The sequence below is a fragment of the Dendrobates tinctorius genome, unplaced genomic scaffold (assembly GCF_039654945.1).
Source record: "Dendrobates tinctorius isolate UK_male_01 unplaced genomic scaffold, ASM3965494v1 ptg000221l, whole genome shotgun sequence".
Lineage (NCBI taxonomy): Eukaryota > Metazoa > Chordata > Amphibia > Anura > Dendrobatidae > Dendrobates > Dendrobates tinctorius.
The window spans coordinates 319,176-340,311 of NW_027361888.1; the positions used below are offsets into that span (position 1 = coordinate 319,176).

General features: G+C 43.1%; 1 protein-coding gene across 1 annotated transcript in view; it reads right to left on the reverse strand.

Moving 5' to 3' along the window:
- Window positions 1-21,136, reverse strand: part of LOC141058931 (uncharacterized) — a 95,316-nt gene that overhangs the window by 66,258 nt on the left and 7,922 nt on the right. The window contains 2 exon segments of the mRNA XM_073555145.1: window positions 2,930-4,123; window positions 18,155-18,245. Coding sequence (XP_073411246.1) covers window positions 2,930-4,123; window positions 18,155-18,245 — 1,285 coding nt within the window.

Sequence of the window (21,136 nt, forward strand, 5' to 3'; positions counted from 1 at the left end):
CACTATATGGGCTGTGCTGTATTCCTGGGATATCCCATATAGCACTGGCTGCACTTTATATCTCCTCTCTGTACTCCAGGGATGTAATGCGCTGTCAGCTCTTTATTCTCTCACTGTTTATACCCTTTGCTCTGTGTCCTCTCATTATATAAGCTATTCATCTATAAGTGCACAGGATCTATTCCCCTTATACACTGATATCCAGTGATAGATCTACAATCCGGTTACATATATCTATGTATGGATTTATCTTACACTCAATAAATACGGTGCACTTATCTCATCTCCCCCTTGATAGTGACACTCTCTTAGGATACATGTTACTCTATGATGGCACTTTTGCACATGGCCACTAGATGGCGCTACATTTGACATTTGCCTGAATTTTTATATCTACACATGGTTTACACAAATTATATTTTCTTGTGGTAACTCTATACTATTTACCATTAGAAGCTGTGTATTTCTGTAATTATTTGTATGTATACATGATTAATTACTTCTATCTCTGTAAAAACAATCCCATTTAACCCTTTCCGACACCGGGTGTAAATGTACTTCCTCTCTTTGATGTGGGCTCCGGCGGTGATCTCACTTCTTTTCCGGCATGTCAGCTGTTTTGAACAGCTGCCATTTGCCCCTAACAGCCTCTGACAGCGGCATTTAATGCGCACTTTCAGCAAGCACATCGAAAATCCTGCCCATCGGTGACCCCGTCACATGATCATAGGTCACCGATGGGTTGGCATGACAACCAGAGGTCTCCAGCAGACCTCTATGCTTGTCACTGCCGGAATGCTATGAGCGCCACCAGCTAGTCAAACCACATGAACCAGGGATCGTCCTGCCGAACTCCACCTCTCCTTTTAACATGGGCAAAACGCTACTCAGACAACACAGGGTGAGGATAAAACAGTGTGGGCAATGCTTTATTGTACCACAAAACAGGCAGAGAACACATAGAACAGTCCCCGCACAGCACCCAAGATGGGGCACATTACAGAGTCTCACCCTTCCACTGACCCGCCAGGAAAACAGCTTCTGTGACTTCAGATCTTCCAGGGTCACTACTCCAGCTGTGGCACACACACAGAGAGGAGGTAACGACAAGCGCAGGAAGATGACAGTCCATACAAGGCCAGTTGATCCGCGGATCACAACCTGGCTTCATCTTCCAGGGTCGACTACTCCACCTGTGGCACACACAGAGATGAGGTAACAACAAGTGTAGGAAGATGACAGTCCATTGAGTCCATACAAGGTACAAGGCCAGTTGATCCAAAGATCACAATCTGGCTTCTCCAAACGTATCCATGGTTCAGTGATGGTCAATGGAGCAGATCTGTATTCTTCCAACCGAGGCTGAAAATCCTTAGGTTGTTTCCTATAGAATGATAGATCCATGTCCCTTGTGATGATGTTGTGGCTGCTGTCCTGTCTCTTGTCCTTTGGATGTATAGATGTCTTGGCAGAATCTCTCTGGCTGTTTCTCTCTCAGTCTCTTTATACAGAGGCCTGTAACCCATTTTTACACTTAACAAGTGTCCCTCATTCAGTATTTACATAAAGGGTAAGAATGGAGATGAGATCAAGTAGCATTACTTGACTATTTAAACTATTTGCAAAGTTTTTCCCTCTCTGCTTTAGAAGTCAACAAACTGGCTCCATAACACAATGCATAATTAGCATATCAGCAAACATCACTAGTGATCAAGGATAAGCGCACAATAAAAGTCAATATTACCGACTTACACAAACAAAAGTCAGTTTTCTTGACCAACCAGAAATCAACACTTACATTTAAAGCCAATATACAGATAACATTCTATTATTCTTCATTTGCTAAAAAATAGTCATCTGGTTAATTAAGATACAATGCTGCATGTCTTCACAATGCCAAAAGTAAAAATAAAATTTTTAAAAAATATAAAAAACAATATAAAAGTTCAAATCACCCCCTTTTCAAAATAAAACAATAAAAAAAAATCACACATACACATATTTGTTATAGCCGCGTTCATAATTGCCCAATCTATCACTATAAAAAAGAATTAACCCGATCGCTAAATGGCGTAACGAGAAAAAAGGTCAAAACGCCAGAATTACTTTTTTTTGGTCGCTGCAACATTGCATTGAAATGCAATAAAGGATGATCAAAAGATCGTATCTGCACCAAAATGGTATCCATTAATAACGTCAGCTCGGCACACAAAAAATAAGCCTTCACCCAACCCGAGATCATGAAAAATGGAGATGCGACGCATATCGGAAAATGGTGCAATTCTTTTATACTTTACCTAATAAAGAGGAGTTATTTTTACTGATACAGCGGGTACGGAAAGTATTCACACCCCTTTAAATTTTTCACTCTTTATTTCATTGCAACCGTTTGGTAAATTCAAATTCATAGTATCTATTCTTGACACGGGAGGGGCTTATAAACTTCCGAAGTATATAATTTGATGTTTGGGATCTGCCAATATGTGGCTAGTTTTCTGTTTTGGATAACATGATATATGATTTTAGGTTTTTTTTGTCTAGTCTCTCTTGAATATAGGTCAATATTAAATAGTCTCTTAATGAGTCGCCTTTGGTGAGGACGATGAAACCCGTAGAAATGAGAGTGAGTGTGTATAAGTCACCTCACCCTATATACTGAGATGTGGGATATATGTTTTTTCGATTAGTCACTTTCCAACTAACCTTCAGGGGGTGAATTATGGGTATAGTTTTACATTTGCAATAAGGTTTAGTTTTATCCTTTCGTCAGCAAACATGCAGAATGACAAGAGACAACCCATTTAAGAAGATTCAATTTTGATTAAAACTATTCCAACATTATAACATTATGAACATAAAAAAGTCTTCTCCCCTGTGTGGATTCTCTGGTGCTTAACACAATTGGATTTATTGTTAAAATATTTCCCACATTCTGAACAGGAAAAAGGCTTCTCCCCTGTGTGAGTTCTTTGGTGGGTAACAAAATGTGATTTATGTGCAAAACATTTCCCACATTCTGAACATGAAAAAGGCTTTTCTGCTGTGTGCATTCTCTGGTGCTTAACACAATTGGAATTATTGTTAAAACATTTCCCACATTCTGAACAGGAAAAAGGCTTCTCCCCTGTGTGAGTTCTCTGGTGCTTAACACAATCTGACTTATTCATAAAACATTTCCCACATTCTGAACATGAAAAAGGCTTCTCCCCTGTGTGAGTTCTCTTGTGGGTAAGAAAATGTGATTTCTGTACAAAACATTTCCCACATTCTAAACATGAAAAAGGCTTCTCTCCTGTGTGGATTCTCTGGTGCTTAACAAAATCTGATTTAGTGTTAAAACATTTCCCACATTCTGAACAGGAAAAAGGCTTCTCCCCTGTGTGGATTCTCTGGTGACTAACACAATCGGATTTAGTGTTAAAACATTTCCCACATTCTAAACAGGAAAAAGGCTTCTCCCCTGTGTGAGTTCTCTGGTGGGTAACAAAATTTGATTTATGTTCAAAACATTTCCCACATTCTGAACAGGAAAAGGAAAAGGGCATCTCCCCTGTGTGTGCTCTCTGGTGTCTATCAAGAACCGATTTCAGATTAAAACATTTCCCACATTCTGAACAGGAAAAAGGCTTCTCTCCTGTGTGGATTCTCTGGTGCGTAACACAATCAGATTTATTATTAAAACATTTCCCACATTCTGAACAGGAAAAAGGCTTCTCCCCTGTGTGAGTTCTCTGGTGGATAACAAAATGTGATTTCTGTGCAAAACATTTCCCACATTCTGAACAGGAAAAAGGCTTCTCCCCTGTGTGAGTTCTCTGGTGGATAACAAAATGTGATTTCCATGCAAAATATTTCCCACATTCTGAACATGAGAATGACTTCTTTGCTTTAGGAGCAGTTTGTTTTTTAATGCCTCTTTTGTGACTTTGATTTTCCGTAGTAGTCAGTAATGAATCAGAAGATGGGACCTGTTTCATAGGATCAGGTGACAGATCTTTGCTTTGAATAAATGATATATCTGGAGTAACAGCAATCACTTCAGTTGTATCTTGTAAGATCTCAAGATCATCATATTTAAAAATTGAAGATGTCAGCTGTCCCTCTGATCTCCTGGTACAGTCATCTGCTAAGATAAAAAAGCTTTCTTAAATAAAATATCATTGAGTTTTTTATATTTTTGAACGTTTCTACTTATACTGTCCATAAAAATGGCAAGCTATGTAAAAAACTTTAATTATTTACCAAGACAATGACAGTTCATAGTCTAATAGGAAACCTTGTTGGATGAGCCAGTAGTGTGTGGTGTTCAACTGCCTCCCAAATTTCAAATATAAAGAAACCAATCAATGTTATGTAGGCGAAAATAATACCAATTCTCATCTCTCAAAAAACAAGTCCCCATTCAGGTCCATCATCTGTCAATGGAAAAACAGAGGTTCCCACACTATTAGTGGCTCAAAGGCTGTTGAAAAGCAACAAGGTTTCCATAAACCAATCCAGCAAAATCCGCTCGCACTTCGGAGTCTTGCAGTGTGCGCAAACAACATTTAGGATCCCTGTATTTAGCAATATTATAGTGAGAAGAACCCACTTAATTTGTGGTGTGTGTCTCCTGGAGCACAATCTGGGCACTATGTGCTGGGTAAGAAAATGGCAAATGTGTAATTTTCACTTTCCAACATCCACTGTGTGTTAATTCCCAGAAAGTGGCTGTGGAGTCAAAATATTCACTCCTCCTAAGGATTATAACCGTCAGTGAATTAATTTATAAAATGGAATCACTTTATGGGGATTTCGACTATTCTGGTTTCTGTCATTTAGTTATATTAGGACTTCTGCATATGGTGTGTCCAATCTCATCTGGGATCTGTTCCTGCTGTCCAGCTGGAGTAATCTGCTCCCTACTTCAGCCAATTGGAAAGTACCACACCCTACTAAAGCGCAAAGCACATGGCTGGAATCTGCCAGATACAGCGCTGTTCTTCTCTGGTTCAGTCCTCTGTGCTCAGCTTGCGGCTTGTGTATTTGTTTCCTGCTGTGACCATGGCCCATTTACTGACTACTCTTGTGTCTTCTGATTCTGGACATCTGGTTCTGACCCAGCTACCTAGCTATTCTTCTTGCCATCTAACACCACAGAGTAGCAGGTAACACCATGGTCCAAGCCTAGGGGTCCCAGTGTAAGTCCAGATTCCATGTGAGGGTGTTATAGGGTGATGAGCAAGGCAATCCTTGGGATACGGAAAGCAGAGAATATAGTGCCAAGCATGTTAATGGTGGACATCTTTTGAGCTGCCAGGTGACCATGAACAGTGCTCCCAATACATTGTGTCTGCAAACTATTCCAGCTAGATCTGCATTCAAATAGCTAAATGGTGCTCCTTCCCTTCTGAACACTGCCAGAGAGTAGTGTATGTAGGGTATAGTGCGAAGCTGGAAAACAATTTCAAAGATCCATTTGTTTTCTATTATCCTTTGTGAAGAATTCCAAACTTACCACCACATAAAGTGACACACGTCAGATATTATAAATGGGGCCTGATTAGGAACTACTGAAATGATCAAACTCAACAGTCTTCATCAGTAATAAATGAGTAACTAGTGGTGAAACCTCTCTGGTGTAATTAGCGTATGAAGCCATATAAACCATATGAATATCATCAATCCCTCTAATCTTCAATAAGGTCGCATCGCTATTATGACATGATCTATAATGTTGGGGAATGGTTTTCAGATCCCCAATATCCGACATTGTCTTGGCCGCGCCAATGTCCCACACATGCTCGCGCACTCGAATCCTGAGTTCTCTTGTTGTCAGACCCACATATATTTTGGGACAAGGGCACGTGGCATAGTAAATCACGTTTGAAGTTCCACAGGAAATTCTCTGTCTAATCTGGAATTCCCTTGTCCCATCTGATGAGAAGAGAAGTAGAGGGATGGATGCACTTCATATGGGGATTAGGGGTGGTGACAACAAAAATTGTTGTGAGTTCATTTTCCCCTTCACCATTGAGGTCTGAGGAACTCCCTCTTCTGGTGAAGGAAGGTAGTAAGGCTGATTACCAAGCACCTGAGCAGATAGATGATGACTGGGTGACGGGAATTGCTGACTGGATATAAGGCAGCTGACGCCCTTCTGCCTTGCTGGTGATTTCTCTGTGAGATTCTAGGAGACCAGTCTGATTCCTGCTCCTCAAAAGCTAAGTTTTCTGCTCTGCTTTTTGCATTTGTGCTTTGGTTTTATTTTGCCTTGTTTTTCTGGTTTTCCGCCATTCCCTGCTGGGGTGAGCTGAATTCCTTTTTGTCTTTTTGCTCTGCCTTCAGAAAATACCTGAGTACTGATATAGTCTTTTTGAAGCCTAGTGTCTTCAGGGCTTTTTTCCCTATCAGTCCATTGGCTCATGTTTTGATAGGGTTTTGGCGGATTGCAGACAGCAGCTTTTCTATCCTGTCCTATTTAGTTAGCTTGGGCCCCATCATTTGCTCAGCCTATCTTTCTATCTGTGTTAGTGTTTTTTCATCTTGCTTCACCATCATTATATGTTGGGGGCTGCCTATTGCTTTGGGGTCTGCTCTGGGGCAGTTTAGATTTCCCTTTCTGTCTTTAGGCTATTTAGTTCTCCAGCTGTGATCGAGTGGTCTAGGGCACCGTAGGAACCCACCACGGCTAATGCTAGTTGTTGTTGATAGGTTCAGGGGTCTGCAATCCGATAGCTGCCAACTTCTCTGGTTTTCTGGACTTAGCTAGTATTTCTGTTTTCATTCATAACAGAATCACCAGCCATACCGCAGATCCTAGGGTACTCAATAGCAGGAAAGAATTGGAATAAAAAAAAAAAAAAAAAAATCTGTATATTTTTTCCTCTATATCTCTGAGGCCGTAGGGGGAATTTTTTTTTCTCTCAATGGAAATAAAGCAATTGTCTGATCGTGTGGAGCAGCTCACTGCGGAAGTGCGGGGAATTTCCGCCTACCTTGCTCATTCACATGCTGCTGAACCAAAGATCCCTACTCCTGATGTGTTTTTTGGGGATCGGTCTAAATTTTTGAATTTCAAAAATAATTGTAAATTATTTTTTGCCTTGAAGCCTAACTCGTCAGGGAGCTCCACGCAGCAGGTTAAAATTGTCATCTCTGCTGTGTGGCGATCCCCAGGATTGGGCGTTTTCTTTGAAACCAGATGATCCTATTCTGACTAATGTGAACGCATTTTTTTCAAGCCTTGGGGTTGCTGTATGATGAACCTAATGCTATTGATCAGGCTGAAAAGACCCTGTTGGCATTGAGCCAGGGTCAAGATTCTGCAGAATTGTACTGTCAAAAATTCTGAAAGTGGGCGGTCCTTACTACCTGGAATGATAATGCCTTGGCAGCTCTCTTTCGGAAGGGTTTGTCAGAAGCTGTAAAAGATACTATGGTGGGATTTCCTGTTCCCTCTGGTCTTGACGATTCTATGTCATTAGCCATTCAGGTTGATCGGCGTTTACGTGAATGCAGGACTGCACGAGAGGTGTTGCCTCCTTTTGAACAAGTGTCTGATCCTATGCAATGTGATAGAGTTTTGTCCAGGGAGCAACGTCAGGAGTTCAGAAGGCGTAATAAGCTGTGTTTTTTTGTGGAGATGCCTCGCATATTATTTCTATCTGTCCTAAACGAGAGAAACGTTTTGCACACACGTTTTCTGTGGGTGGTGTTCAACCTAAGTTTCTTCTGGCAATTACTCTGATCTGCTCCCTGTCCACATTTTCCGCCAAGGCTTTTGTGGATTCGGGAGCAGCCCTGAACCTAATGGACTTGAATTTTGCTAAACGTTGTGGATTTCCTATGACACCTCTGCGGATGCCTATCCCTTTGAGGGGGATTGATGCTACTCCTTTGGCGAAAAATAAACCTCAGTTTTGGACCCAGGTGGTAATGCGGGTCGCCCCAGACCATCAAGAAAATTGCAGATTTTTGGTGTTGCATAATTTGCATGATACCATTGTTCTGGGGTTTCCCTGGTTGCAAATTCATAATCCAGTTTTGGATTGGAAATCTGTGTCTGTAGTGAGTTGGGGTTGTCGGTGTGCCCTTAGTGAGGCTCCGTTTTTTTCCACCTCTCCTCAGTCGCATGATGTTCCTGACTATTTGGCGGACTTTTATGATGTATTTAGTGAGAATGAGTCTGAGTCTTTGCCTCCTCATAGGAGTTATGACTGTGCAATTGAACTGAGCCCGGGGTGTAAATTTTCCAAGGGTCGGCTCTTCAATTTATCTGTACCCGAGCACGAGGCTATGCGATCCTATATTAAGGAGGCGTTGGAGAAGGGTCATATTAGACCATCCTCTTCACCCTTAGGTGCTGGGTTTTTTTTCGTGACCAAAAAGGATGGTTCATTAAGGCCTTGTATTGATTATCGTGCCCTCAACAAAATTACTATTAAATATCAGTATCCGTTAACCCTGATTTTGGATCTATTCTCCAGAGTTAAAGGTGCTTGCTGGTTTACCAAGCTTGACCTCAGGGGGGCGTATAATCTTATCCGCATTAAGCATGGGGATGAATGGAAGACGGCGTTTAATACTCCGGAGGGACATTTTGAGTACCTGGTGATGCCTTTTGGGCTCACTAATGCCCCTTCTGTCTTCCAGTGCTTCATGAACGACATTTTCCAAGACTTTGTGGATACATTTTTGATTATCTATCTGGATGATATTTTGATCTTCTCCAAGGATTGGGATTCTCATGTGAAACATGTTCGGACTGTGTTCCGGATCTTGAGGGAGAATTCCCTGCATGTCAAAGGATCGAAATGCCTTTTTGGGGCACAGAGTATTTCATTTTCGGGATTTATTTTGTCTCCGTCAACTATTGAAATGGACCCGGCCAAGGTGCAGGCCATTTGTGATTGGGTTCAGCTCACTTCTTTGAAGGCCCTTCAGAAGTTTTTGGGTTTTGCTAATTTTTATCGGAAATTTATAGCAAAATTTTCTAGTATTGCCAAGCCATTGACTGATCTGACTAAGAAGGGTGCTGATGTGTTGAATTGGTCTCCGGAGGCTGTTTCTTCCTTTCAGGAGCTGAAGCGAAGATTCACTTCTGCCCCTGTTTTGCGGCAACCTGATGTCTCACTCCCGCTCCAGGTAGAGGTGGACGCTTCTGAGATTGGTGCAGGAGCTGTTTTGTCCCAAAAGGATCCTGTACCATCTAAAATGAATCCCTGTGCTTTTGTTTCCCGAAAGTTCTCCCCATCTGAACGTAACTATGATGTGGGGAATCGGGAACTGTTAGCCATGAAATGGGCATTTGAGGAGTGGAGACATTGGCTGGAGGGAGCTAAACATCAAGTCGTGGTCCTCACTGACCACAAGAATTTGATTTACCTGGAGTCGGCCAAACGCTTGAACCCTAGACAGGCTAGGTGGGCCTTGTTTTTTACACGTTTTGATTTTGTGGTCTCTTTTCTTCCTGGCACTAAGAATGTCAAGGCTGATGCTCTCTCTAGGAGCTTCTTTGCTGATTCTCCTGTGGTGACCAAGCCTGCTACCATCTTAGGCGAAGGGGTAGTTTTTTCTGCCATCTCACCCGATTTGAGACGTGCTCTGGAAGAGTTCCAGGAGGACAAACCTGAGCGTTGTCCCAGTGGAAAGTTGTATGTTCCTGACCAGTGGAAGAAGAGAGTGATGTCTGAAGTTCATTGCTCTGCATTGGCTGGTCATCCAGGTATTTTTGGTACTAGAGATCTGGTGAGTTGGTCTTTTTGGTGGCCCGCCTTGTCTCGTGATGTCAGGAGTTTTGTGCAGTCCTGTGGGACTTGCTCCCGGTCTAAACCTTGTTCTCACTCTATGGGTTGTTGATGCCTTTGCCTGTCCCCAGGAGGCCATGGACCCATATTTCAATGGATTTCATCTCTGATATGCCTGTCTCTCAGAGAATGACTGTTATTTGGGTGATTTGTGATAGGTTCTCTAAGATGGTTCATCTTGTACCACTCCCTAAGTTGCCATCTTCCTCTGAGTTGGTGCCCCTGTTTTTGCAAAAGGTGGTTCGCTTGCACGGGATTCCTGAGAACATTGTATCTGACAGAGGAGTTCAGTTTGTGTCTAGATTTTGGAGGACTTTCTGTTCCAAGCTGGGAATTGAGTTGTCCTTCTCCTCTGCTTTTCACCCTCAGACCAATGGGCAGACGGAGAGAACAAACCAGACTTTGGAGTCGTATTTGAGATGTTTTATTTCCGCTGATCAGGATGATTGGGTTTCATTTTTGCCCTTGGCCGAATTTGCTTTAAATAATAGAGCTAGTTCTGCGACTTTGATGTCACCTTTTTTTTGTAACTTTGGGTTTCATCCTCGATTTTCTTCAGGGCAGGTGGAGCCTTCTGCCTGCCCAGGTGTTGACACTGTGGTGGAGAGAATGCACCAGATCTGGGACCAAGTGGTGGATAAGTTATCTCTCTCCCAGGAAAAGGCCCCGCGGTTTTCCAACCGACATAGGACCATTGGTCCCCAGTTTAAGGTGGGTGATATGGTTTGGTTATCATCAAAAAATATCGCTATGAAGGTAGCTTCTCCTAAGTTTAAGCCTAGATTTATTGGACCTTACATGATTTTGGTGATTATTAATCCGGTCTCTTTTCGGTTGGCTCTTCCTGTCACATTTAAAATCCATAATGTGTTTCATAAGTCCTTGTTGAAGAGGTTTGTTGAACCTGTTGTTCCGGGGGTGGCACCTCCGGACCCTGTATTGGTTGAAGGTAACATGGAATATGAGGTAGAGAAGATACTGGATTCCCGTCTGGCTAGACGGAGACTCCAATATTTGGTTAAGTGGAAGGGTTATGGTCAGGAGGATGATTCCTGGGTCTCTGCCTCTGATATTCATGCAAAAAGATTGGTGCGTGCCTTTCATCGGGCTCACCCTGATCGCCCTGGTGGGGTGGATGAGGGTTCCCCTGGTGGGGGAGGTACTGTTGTGAGTTCATTTTCCCCTTCACCATTGAGGTCTGAGGAACTCCCTCTTCTGGTGAAGGAAGGTAGTGAGGCTGATTACCAAGCACCTGAGCAGATAGATGATGACTGGGTGACGGGAATTGCTGACTGGATATAAGCCAGCCGACGCCCTTCTGCCTTGCTGGTGATTTCTCTGTGGTATTCTAGGAGACCAGTCTGATTCCTGCTAATCAAAAGCTAAGTTTTCTGCTCTGCTTTTTGCATTTGTGTTTTGGTTTTATTTTGCCTTGTTTTTCTGGTTTTCGGCCATTCCCTGCTGGGGGTGAGCTGAATTCCTTTTTGTCTTTTTGCTCTGCCTTCAGATAATACCTGAGTACTGATATAGTCTTTTTGAAGCCTAGCGTCTTCAGGGCTTTTTTCCCTATCAGTCTGTTGGCTCATGTTTTGATAGGGTTTTGGCAGATTGCAGACAGCAGCTTTTCTATCCTGTCCTATTTAGTTAGCTTGGGCTAAATCATTTGCTCAACCTATCTTTCCATCTGTGTTAGTGTTTTTTCATCTTGCTTCACCGTCATTATATGTTGGGGGCTGCCTATTGCTTTGGGGTCTGCTCTGGGGCAGTTTAGATTTCCCTCTCTGTCTTTAGGCTATTTAGTTCTCTGGCTGTGATCGAGGGGTCTAGGGCACCGTAGGAACCCCCCATGGCTACTGCTAGTTGTTGTTGATAGGTTCAGGGGTCTGCAATCCGATAGCTGCCAACTTCTCTGGTTTTCTGGACTTAGCTAGTATTTCTGTTTTTGCCTCCTACGGTGACTCATTCATAACAAAACATTTTTTATCACAGATGGAACTCAGGTGGTTCGTTCAACTGGACACCATGACCCCTAATGGACTCAATGAAGTTTTGAGTTTGGCCCCATTCCTATAGTCTTTGGGGATTTAACAATTATGCATCAATTGGTCCCGGATATTATTTTCTTTTTTGTTAATGGATTCCCAATGGGATGATTTGCATTATTCTCTTTATAGTATATTCCATATGGATATCTGGGTATATTTATAGGCATATAATATATAGGTAATGAGAATTCCTCCTGTCCTTTTTCCTCCACAAGTCTATATCACACTCCCTCCTTTTTTCTGGCAGTGTGTTGTTTTTATATTGTTTTTAATTTTTAATTTTTACTCTTTATTTTCACTAATCTTTTCTTGTATGTCAATAATTTATATTTAGTGACCTTGAGGACACCATATATCTCCTTGGACCCTCACCCTGTACCATATCTATGTGAACCACATCCAGCAGTCTCTACAGTTGTGGGAATCATGACCATATATTGTATTCTATGTATTTTATGTACTTAGTATGTGAGATTTTTTCACTGTTTATGTCATATACGATGTACATTTATATATATGTGATGACTTTTTTACGGTCATGACCCGCTTAGGATTATTGTGTGCATGGACCTTAGGGTTCTTCCCATGTATGGGATATAATTATGAGCATATTATATCAAACATGTGAATCGGATCTAGTGGCCTTTATAGTTGTATGTGTCATGACCATAAATTCGTTTTATGCATTTGATGTATTTAATATATGAGACTCTTTATCGCCTGGGCTATATGTGATGCATATCCATGTATGTATGTGATGATTCTTATGTATGGCCATGACCCCTTTAAAAATCATTCATCTTCCCGGTATGGATTTTTGGGATTTCCATTTACCCTATATATGGGATACAATTATGGGCAGCTGTGAGCATCTCTCTGCGGTGGTAATTGTGCTGCTGACAGATGGGCATCTTTATGTGTTGTACATGGGCGCCTTGGTCTTTTGACTTGTGTCCTGTGTTCAGCATGACGCCTGTTCTGTGCAGCGGTGCTTGCCGACCTCAGAGCGCATGCGCCAATGAGGCCGCGCTGATTGGTTGATCTCGGTCACGTGACTGCGGTCACAGGGTATATGAAGGTCCTGTGGAGATATGGTTACTATCTCCTTGATAAAGCGGCCTTTCTGCGCCGCGAAACGCGCATCAGGGGTCACTGCCAGACGCTTCCCCTCTTCCTCCTGCATCCTCTGGTAAGATTTTGATCTGACATTTATTTCTGTCTTTCATTGGTGGTCGCCCTTGTTTATGCCCAGATTCATTGCACCCTAAGGACATTATATGTCTCTCCTCCTTACTTTTTGAGCTTTGCTCAGGGGATTTACTTGGAGTAATCTGGGCCATATGGCCATTGATTTTTGTAGGGCGGTATTATATTTTGGACTTCCACTTTATAGGCATGATGTCTAAAATGCATATATGAGGACATTATTTCCATCTTGGATGGACAAGTGGATGGTCATGTATGTGTTCTTCTGCTTTATATTGGCACCTCATCAAGATTTTGTGCACTTCTTTGTACGATTTTTAATAAAAATTATTAATATTTTTGCAGTCGTCGTTTTGCTCCCTTTTTTCTCCGGTGTTTCCATGTTTATAGGAGCTGATGTGGCTTGTGCCTACGGTGAACAAACTGTTTTGGTATCATCCATAGGCATTTTAGCATTTTACATAGGAATCTTGTTATTAGTCCCAGGGGGTAGGTGGATCCTCCAGGTTGTAAGTTCTATAGAAAAGGGCTTTCAATGCCCAAAGTCATTTGAACAGTTTTGGGTGGAGGAGAATGTTGTGGTCTAGAGGCAAAATGGTGATCATGGTAATACAGCTGGACTACACCACCGATAAAGCAGCCATAGCCGGTAACATAGTAACATAGTTATTAAGGTTGAAGGGAGACTTTAAGTCCATCTAGTTCAACCCATATCCTATCCTAACTTGCCCTAACATGTTGATCCAGAGGAAGGCAAAAAAAACCCATGTGGCAACAGTAAGCTTCACATTGGGGAAAAAAATTCCTTCCCGACTCCACATACGGCAATCAGACTAGCTCCCTGGATCAACGCAATATTAAGGAAACTAGTGTATATACCCTGTAATATTATACTTTTCAAGAAAGGCATCCAGTCCCTTCTTAAATTTTAGTAGTGAATCACTCATTACAACATCATATGGCAGAGAGTTCCATAGTCTCACTGCTCTTACAGTAAAGAATCCGCGTCTGTGAGTATGCTTAAACCTTCTTTCCTCCAGACGTAGAGGATGCCCCCTTGTCCCCGTCACAGGTCTAAGAGTAAAAAGATCATTAGAAAGGTCTTTGTATTGTCCCCACATATATTTATACATTGTAATAAGATCACCCCTAAGCCTTCGATTCTCCAAACTAAATAACCCCAAGTGTAATAACCTGTCTTGGTATTGCAGACCCCCCAGTTCCCTAATAACCTTGGTCGCTCTTCTCTGCACCCGCTCCAGTTCAGCTATGTCTTTCTTATACACTGGAGATCAGAACTGTACACAGTATTCTAAGTGTGGACGCACTAGTGACTTATATAGAGGTAAAATTATGTTCTCCTCATGAGCATCTATGCCTCTTTTAATGCATCCCATTATTTTATTTGCCTTTGCACCAGCTGCTTGACTCTGGCCACTAAATGTGAGTTTGTCGTCCACCCATACACCCAGGTCTTTTTCAGTGACTGTTTTGCCCAGTGTTTTACAATTAAGCACATAATTATACAACTTGTTCGTTCTACCCAAGTGCATGACCTTACATATAACCCCATTAAAGCTCATTTGCCATTTATCAGCCCAAGCTTCTAGTTTACATAAATCCTCCTGTAATATAAAATTGTCCTCCTCTGTATTAATTACCCTGCAGAGTTTAGTGTCATCTGCAAATATTGAAATTCTACTCTCTATGCCCCCTACAAGGTCATTAATAAATATGTTAAAAAGAAGCGGGCCCAAAACTGACCCCTGTGGTACCCCACTGCTAACCGTGACCCAGTCCGAGTGTGCTCCATTAATAACCACCCTTTGTTTCCTATCCCTGAGCCAGCTCTTAACCCACCTACACATATTTTCCCCTATCCCCATTGTTCTCATTTTATGTATCAACCTTTTGTGTGGCACCGTATCAAAAGCTTTTGAAAAGTCCATGTACACCACGTCCACTGCATTCCCTTGGTCCAGTCCAGAACTTACCTCTTCATAAAAGCTTATCAGATTAGTCTGACAGGAACGGTCTCTTGTAAACCCATGTTGATATTGGGTCATAAGGTTATTCTTCTCCAGATACTCCAGTATAGTATCTCTTAGAAAACCCTCCAGGATTTTACCCACAGTTGAGGTTAAACTTACAGGCCTATAATTTCCAAGTTCAGTTTTTGTCCCCTTTTTGAATATTGGCACCACATTTGCTATACGCCAGTCCTGTGGTACAGACCCTGTTATTATGGAATCTTTAAAGATTAAAAATAGTGGTCTATCTATGACTGTGCTTAATTCCTGCAGTACTCGGGGGTGTATCCCATCCGGGCCCAGGGATTTGTCAATTTTAGAGATTTTTAGACGCCGCCGTACTTCCTGCTGGGTTAAGCAGGTGACATTTAATGGAGAATTTTTATCCCTGATCATGTTATCCGTCATGGGATTTTCTTGTGTAAATACTGTTGTAAAAAAGTCATTTAGCATATTGGCTTTTTCCTCATCCTCATCCACCATTTCACCCAGACTATTTTTAAGGGGACCAACACTATCATTTTTTAGCTTCTTACTATTTATGTAGTAAAAGAATATTTTGGGATTATTTTTACTTTCTCTGGCAATGAGTCTCTCTGTCTCAATCTTTGCTGTCTTGATTTGCTTTTTACAGAATTTATTTAATCTTCTGTATTTAGTTAATGACTCATCACTACCTACTTGCTTTAATTCTCTAAATGCTTTATTTTTATCTCTTATTGCGCCCCTTACAGCTCTATTTAGCCATAGTGGTTTCCTCCTATTTCTCGCATGTTTATTCCCATACGGTATATATTGTGCACAGGTCCTATTCAGGATGCTAATAAACGTCTCCCATTTTCTTTGTGTATTTTTATGTCTCAGGATATCGTCCCAGTTAATTGCACCAAGATCATCTCTCATCCGTTGGAAATTTGCCTTCCTGAAGTTTAGTGTCCTTGTAACCCCTCTACTACACATCTTATTAAAGGATACATGAAAACTTATTAATTTGTGATCACTATTACCCAAGTGACCCCAACCCTTACATTTGATATGCGGTCTGGCCTGTTGGTTAATATTAGGTCTAGCAGTGCCCCCCTCTTGTTGGGTCCTGAACCAGTTGTGAAAGGTAATTGTCTCTCATCGCTGTCAGAAACCTATTACCTTTGCCAGAACTGCAGGTTTCGGTTCCCCAATGTATTTCAGGGTAGTTGAAGTCCCCCATAATAATGACTTCTCCTTGAGTCGCTGCTTCATCTATTTGCTTTATGAGGATATTCTCTGTAGCTTCCATTATTTTTGGAGATTTATAACAAACCCCTATCAGTAATTTATTATTTTTCCCCCCTCCCCTTATCTCTACCCACAGGGACTCTACATTTTCATTAGATTCATATATATTATCACGAAGGATGGGTTTTAAGGATGATTTTACATATAAACACACGCCTCCCCCTCGCTTATTTGTTCGGTCATTTCTGAACAGACTATAGCCCTGTAAATTAACCGCCCAGTCATGGCTCTCATCCAGCCATGTCTCAGATATCCCCACCATGTCATAATTATGTTCCAACAACATTAACTCCAATTCCTCCATTTTGTTGGCGAGACTTCTGGCATTAGTATACATGCACTTTATGTATCTCTCTGTACCTCTATTCTTTCTTAAATTATTAACTGTTCTAACCCCACCCCCCATGCCACCCCCACCCCCAATGTCATTATTTGTGCCCAGGTCTCTATCTGCACTGTCTTCCCCTCCTATAAAAGGAATACCCTCCCCCCCGTCCCTAGTTTAAACACTCGTCCAACCTTCTAGCCATTTTCTCCCCCAGCACAGCTGCACCCTCCCCATTGAGGTGCAGCCCGTCCCTAGCGTAGAGCCTGTAGCCAACTGAGAAGTCGGCCCAGTTCTGCAGGAACCCAAACCCCTCCTTCCTACACCAATTCCTGAGCCACTTATTAACCTCCCTAATCTCCCGTTGCCTCTCTGGCGTGGCACGTGGTACAGGAAGTATTTCCGAAAATACCACCTTGGAGGTCCTTGCTTTAAGCTTACAGCCTAATTCCCTGAAATCATCTTTAAGGACCTTCCACCTACCTCTAACTTTGTCATTTGTGCCAATGTGCACCATGACCGCTGGATCCTCTCCAGCCCCTCCCAGTAATCTGTCAACCCGATCAGCGATGTGTCGGACTCGAGCGCCAGGTAGGCAGCACACCGTTCGACGATCCCTGTCTTTGTGACAGATTGCCCTATCTGTTCCCCTAATAATTGAGTCTCCCACTACCAGAACCTGTCTGGCCTGCCCTGCTCTCCTATTTCCCCCCTTACTGGAGCAGACACTCCTCCGGCTTTCAGAGGACATGCCTTGCTGCAGCAGTGCTACTCCTGCACTAACACTCCCCTCATCTGCCAACTTAGCAAACTTATTGGGGTGTGCCAGATCAGGACTAGCCTCCCTGGTGCTCTTCCCTCTACCCCGCCTTCTAACTGTCACCCAGCTAGCTGCTTCATTGTCCTACAGCTCCAACCTAGCATCCCCCCCCTCATCTATCCCATTGAGCGTCTGCTCAGTGAGCAGAAGACTCCTTTCCATATTGTCTATGGATCTCAGTGTTGCCAGCTGCACATTTAGATCCAGTATCTGGGCTTCCAAATGCACAACGTGCTCACATCTCGCACAGCAGTATGCACCCTCGACCGGCTGGTCAAGGATTTCATACATGCGGCAAGACGTGCACTGGATGGCATTGGCAATAGTGGAGCACATCCTAATGGGGATTGCACCAGACAATAAGATAAGCAAAAATAAATTAAAAGAGAAAAAAAAAAAAAGAATTAATATAACAGCAATTCAGTAAGACCTCCCTTGGAAACTCCCTGAATCTAAAGTCACTGAATTTCAAGTCACACACTTACCACAGTTCGCACTTATGCTCAGGTCACACTCAGCTCGTTCACACTCGCTCAGGAAGAAGATTTAAAAGAGTTTTTTTTTTTTTCCCCTTTTACCAGCACACCACCTTGCTGCTCAATGCACTTCCAAAAGGTGACTGAGAAGAATCTGTGACTTCTCTGCATTCAGTGGTTACTACTCACCTGGGTAGTCACATGTGGGAATCTCCTCTTTACACCACTCATCATCTCTCACATATGTCTCTGTAGTATTAATATGGGTCAGATCTTCACCCTGAAACAAATATTGTAAAAGTCACAGACAGATGGAGAAGTCCCATCTATGATCAGCTCTAATGCTGCCATCTCCACCGTTCTCATCACACAAGTATAAAACATATAATACTGGTGGATAGAGTTGAGCGAAACGGGTCGAAAAATTTCAAAAGTCGCCGACTTTTGTCAAAGTCGGGTTTCATGAAACGAAACCCGACCCTAGGATGAGGTCGGCCACGAGGTCGGCGACTTACGCGCCAAAGTCGCGTTTCAAAAGTTTGTTTTGCGCTCTTTTTCAGCCAATCAGGATCCACGGACACTGTGGGCAACGTGATGACATAGGCAGGGGTCACCACCATCTTTCAGAAGGGCATGCAAGTGATTGGCTTGCTTTGGTGGGCGTCACAGGGGGTATAAAAGGGCGTGCACGCCGACCGCCATCTTACTTCTGCCGATCTCAGTATAGGGAGAGGTTGCTGCTGATTCTGTAGGGAGAGCGTTAGGCAGGGAAGAAGACAAAAAAACTGCTTCTGCTGCTAGCGATTTGGCCTGCACAACACACCAGTCACTGTGTGTGCAGTGCAAGGGGAGGCTATATAGTGGTTTATCAGTGGTGTTGGTTGTTGGGCTGCCTTTTAAGGCTTCCTGACAGGCTGGCATTGCTGTTTACCCACTGCTCCGCAAACTGCTTTTTTAAAAGCAATCCAATCTCCCTTATCCTCTAGTCACTTTTGTCACAGCTGTGCCATCGAGCCTGTGACATAGCGCTCAGATATCAGTGGGCCTCACACAATCCAAAAGTGTCCAGTGTCCAAAAGTGTGTGCAGAGATTCAAAATCTCCCTTATCCTCTAGTCACTTTGGTCACAGCTGTGCCATCGAGCCTGTCACATAGCGCTCAGATATTCATTGGGCCTCACACAATCCAAAAGTGTCCAGTGTCCAAAAGTGTGTGCAGAGATTCAAAATCTCCCTTATCCTCTAGTCACTTTGGTCACAGCTGTGCCATCGAGCCTGTCACATAGCGCTCAGATATTCATTGGGCCTCACACAATCCAAAAGTGTCCAGTGTCCAAAAGTGTGTGCAGAGATTCAAAATCTCCCTTATCCTCTAGTCACTTTGGTCACAGCTGTGCCATCGAGCCTGTCACATAGCGCTCAGATATTCATTGGGCCTCACACAATCCAAAAGTGTCCAGTGTCCAAAAGTGTGTGCAGAGATTCAAAATCTACCTTATCCTCTAGTCACTTTGGTCACAGCTGTGCCATCGAGCCTGTCACATAGCGCTCAGATATCAGTGGGCCTCACACAATCCAAAAGTGTCCAGTGTCCAAAAGTGTGTGCAGAGATTCAAAATCTCCCTTATCCTCTAGTCACTTTGGTCACAGCTGTGCCATCGAGCCTGTCACATAGCGCTCAGATATTCATTGGGCCTCACACAATCCAAAAGTGTCCAGTGTCCAAAAGTGTGTGCAGAGATTCAAAATCTCCCTAATCCTTTAGTCACTTTGGTCACAGCTGTGCCATCGAGCCTGTGACATAGCGCTCAGATATCAGTGGGCCTCACACAATCCAAAAGTGTCCAGTGTCCAAAAGTGTGTGCAGAGATTCAAAATCTCCCTTATCCCCATAGTCACTTTGGTCACAGCTGTGCCATCGAGTCTGTCACATAGTGCTCAGATATTCATTGGGCCTCACACAATCCAAAAGTGTCCAGTGTCCAAAAGTGTGTGCAGAAATTCAAAATCTCCCTTATCCTCTAGTCACTTTGGTCACAGCTGTGCCATCGAGCCTGTCACATAGCGCTCAGATATTCATTGGGCCTCACAAAATCCAAAAGTGTCCAGTGTCCAAAAGTGTGTGCAGAGATTCAAAATCTTCCTTATCCTCTAGTCACTTTGGTCACAGCTGTGCCATCGAGCCTGTGACATAGCGCTCAGATATCAGTGGGCCTCACACAATCCAAAAGTGTCCAGTGTCCAAAAGTGTGTGCAGAGATTCAAAATCTCCCTTATCCCCATAGTCACTTTGGTCACAGCTGTGCCATCGAGCCTGTGACATAGCGCTCAGATATCAGTGGGCCTCACACAATCCAAAAGTGTCCAGTGTCCAAAAGTGTGTGCAGAGATTCAAAATCTCCCTTATCCTCTAGTCACTTTGGTCACAGCTGTGCCATCGAGCCTGTCACATAGCGCTCAGATATTCATTGGGCCTCACACAATCCAAAAGTGTCCAGTGTCCAAAAGTGTGTGCAGAGATTCAAAATCTCCCTTATCCTCTAGTCACTTTCGTCACAGCTGTGCCATCGAGCCTGTGACATAGCGCTCAGATATCAGTGGGCCTCACACAATCCAAAAGTGTCCAGTGTCCAAAAGTGTGTGCAGAGATTCAAAATCTCCCTTATCCTCTAGTCACTTTGGTCACAGCTGTGCCATCGAGCCTGTCACATAGCGCTCAGATATCAGTGGGCCTCACACAATCCAAAAGCGTCCAGTGTCCAAAAGTGTGTGCAGAGATTCAAAATCTCCCTTATCCTCTAGTCACTTTGGTCACAGCTGTGCCATCGAGCCTGTGACATAGCGCTCAGATATCAGTGGGCCTCACACAATCCAAAAGTGTCCAGTGTCCACAAGTGTCTGCAGAAATTCAAAATCTCCCCTGTCCTATAGACACCTTGTACCTTGTTTTACATTACTATATAGTTTGTTGGATTTTGTCTACATTTCTACCAAAAATGAGGAAGGCTGGTGGAAGAGGCCGTGGAATTGGGCGGGGGTTGGCAGCTGGTAATGATGGTGTTGGTGGTGGATCTGATGGTAGTGGCAAGAGCAAAATAGGACCGAATGCAGGAGGTGTTGAGCCTGCGTCATCGTCTGGCTACATAAGGCCTCGAACGCTTAGTTTTCTAGG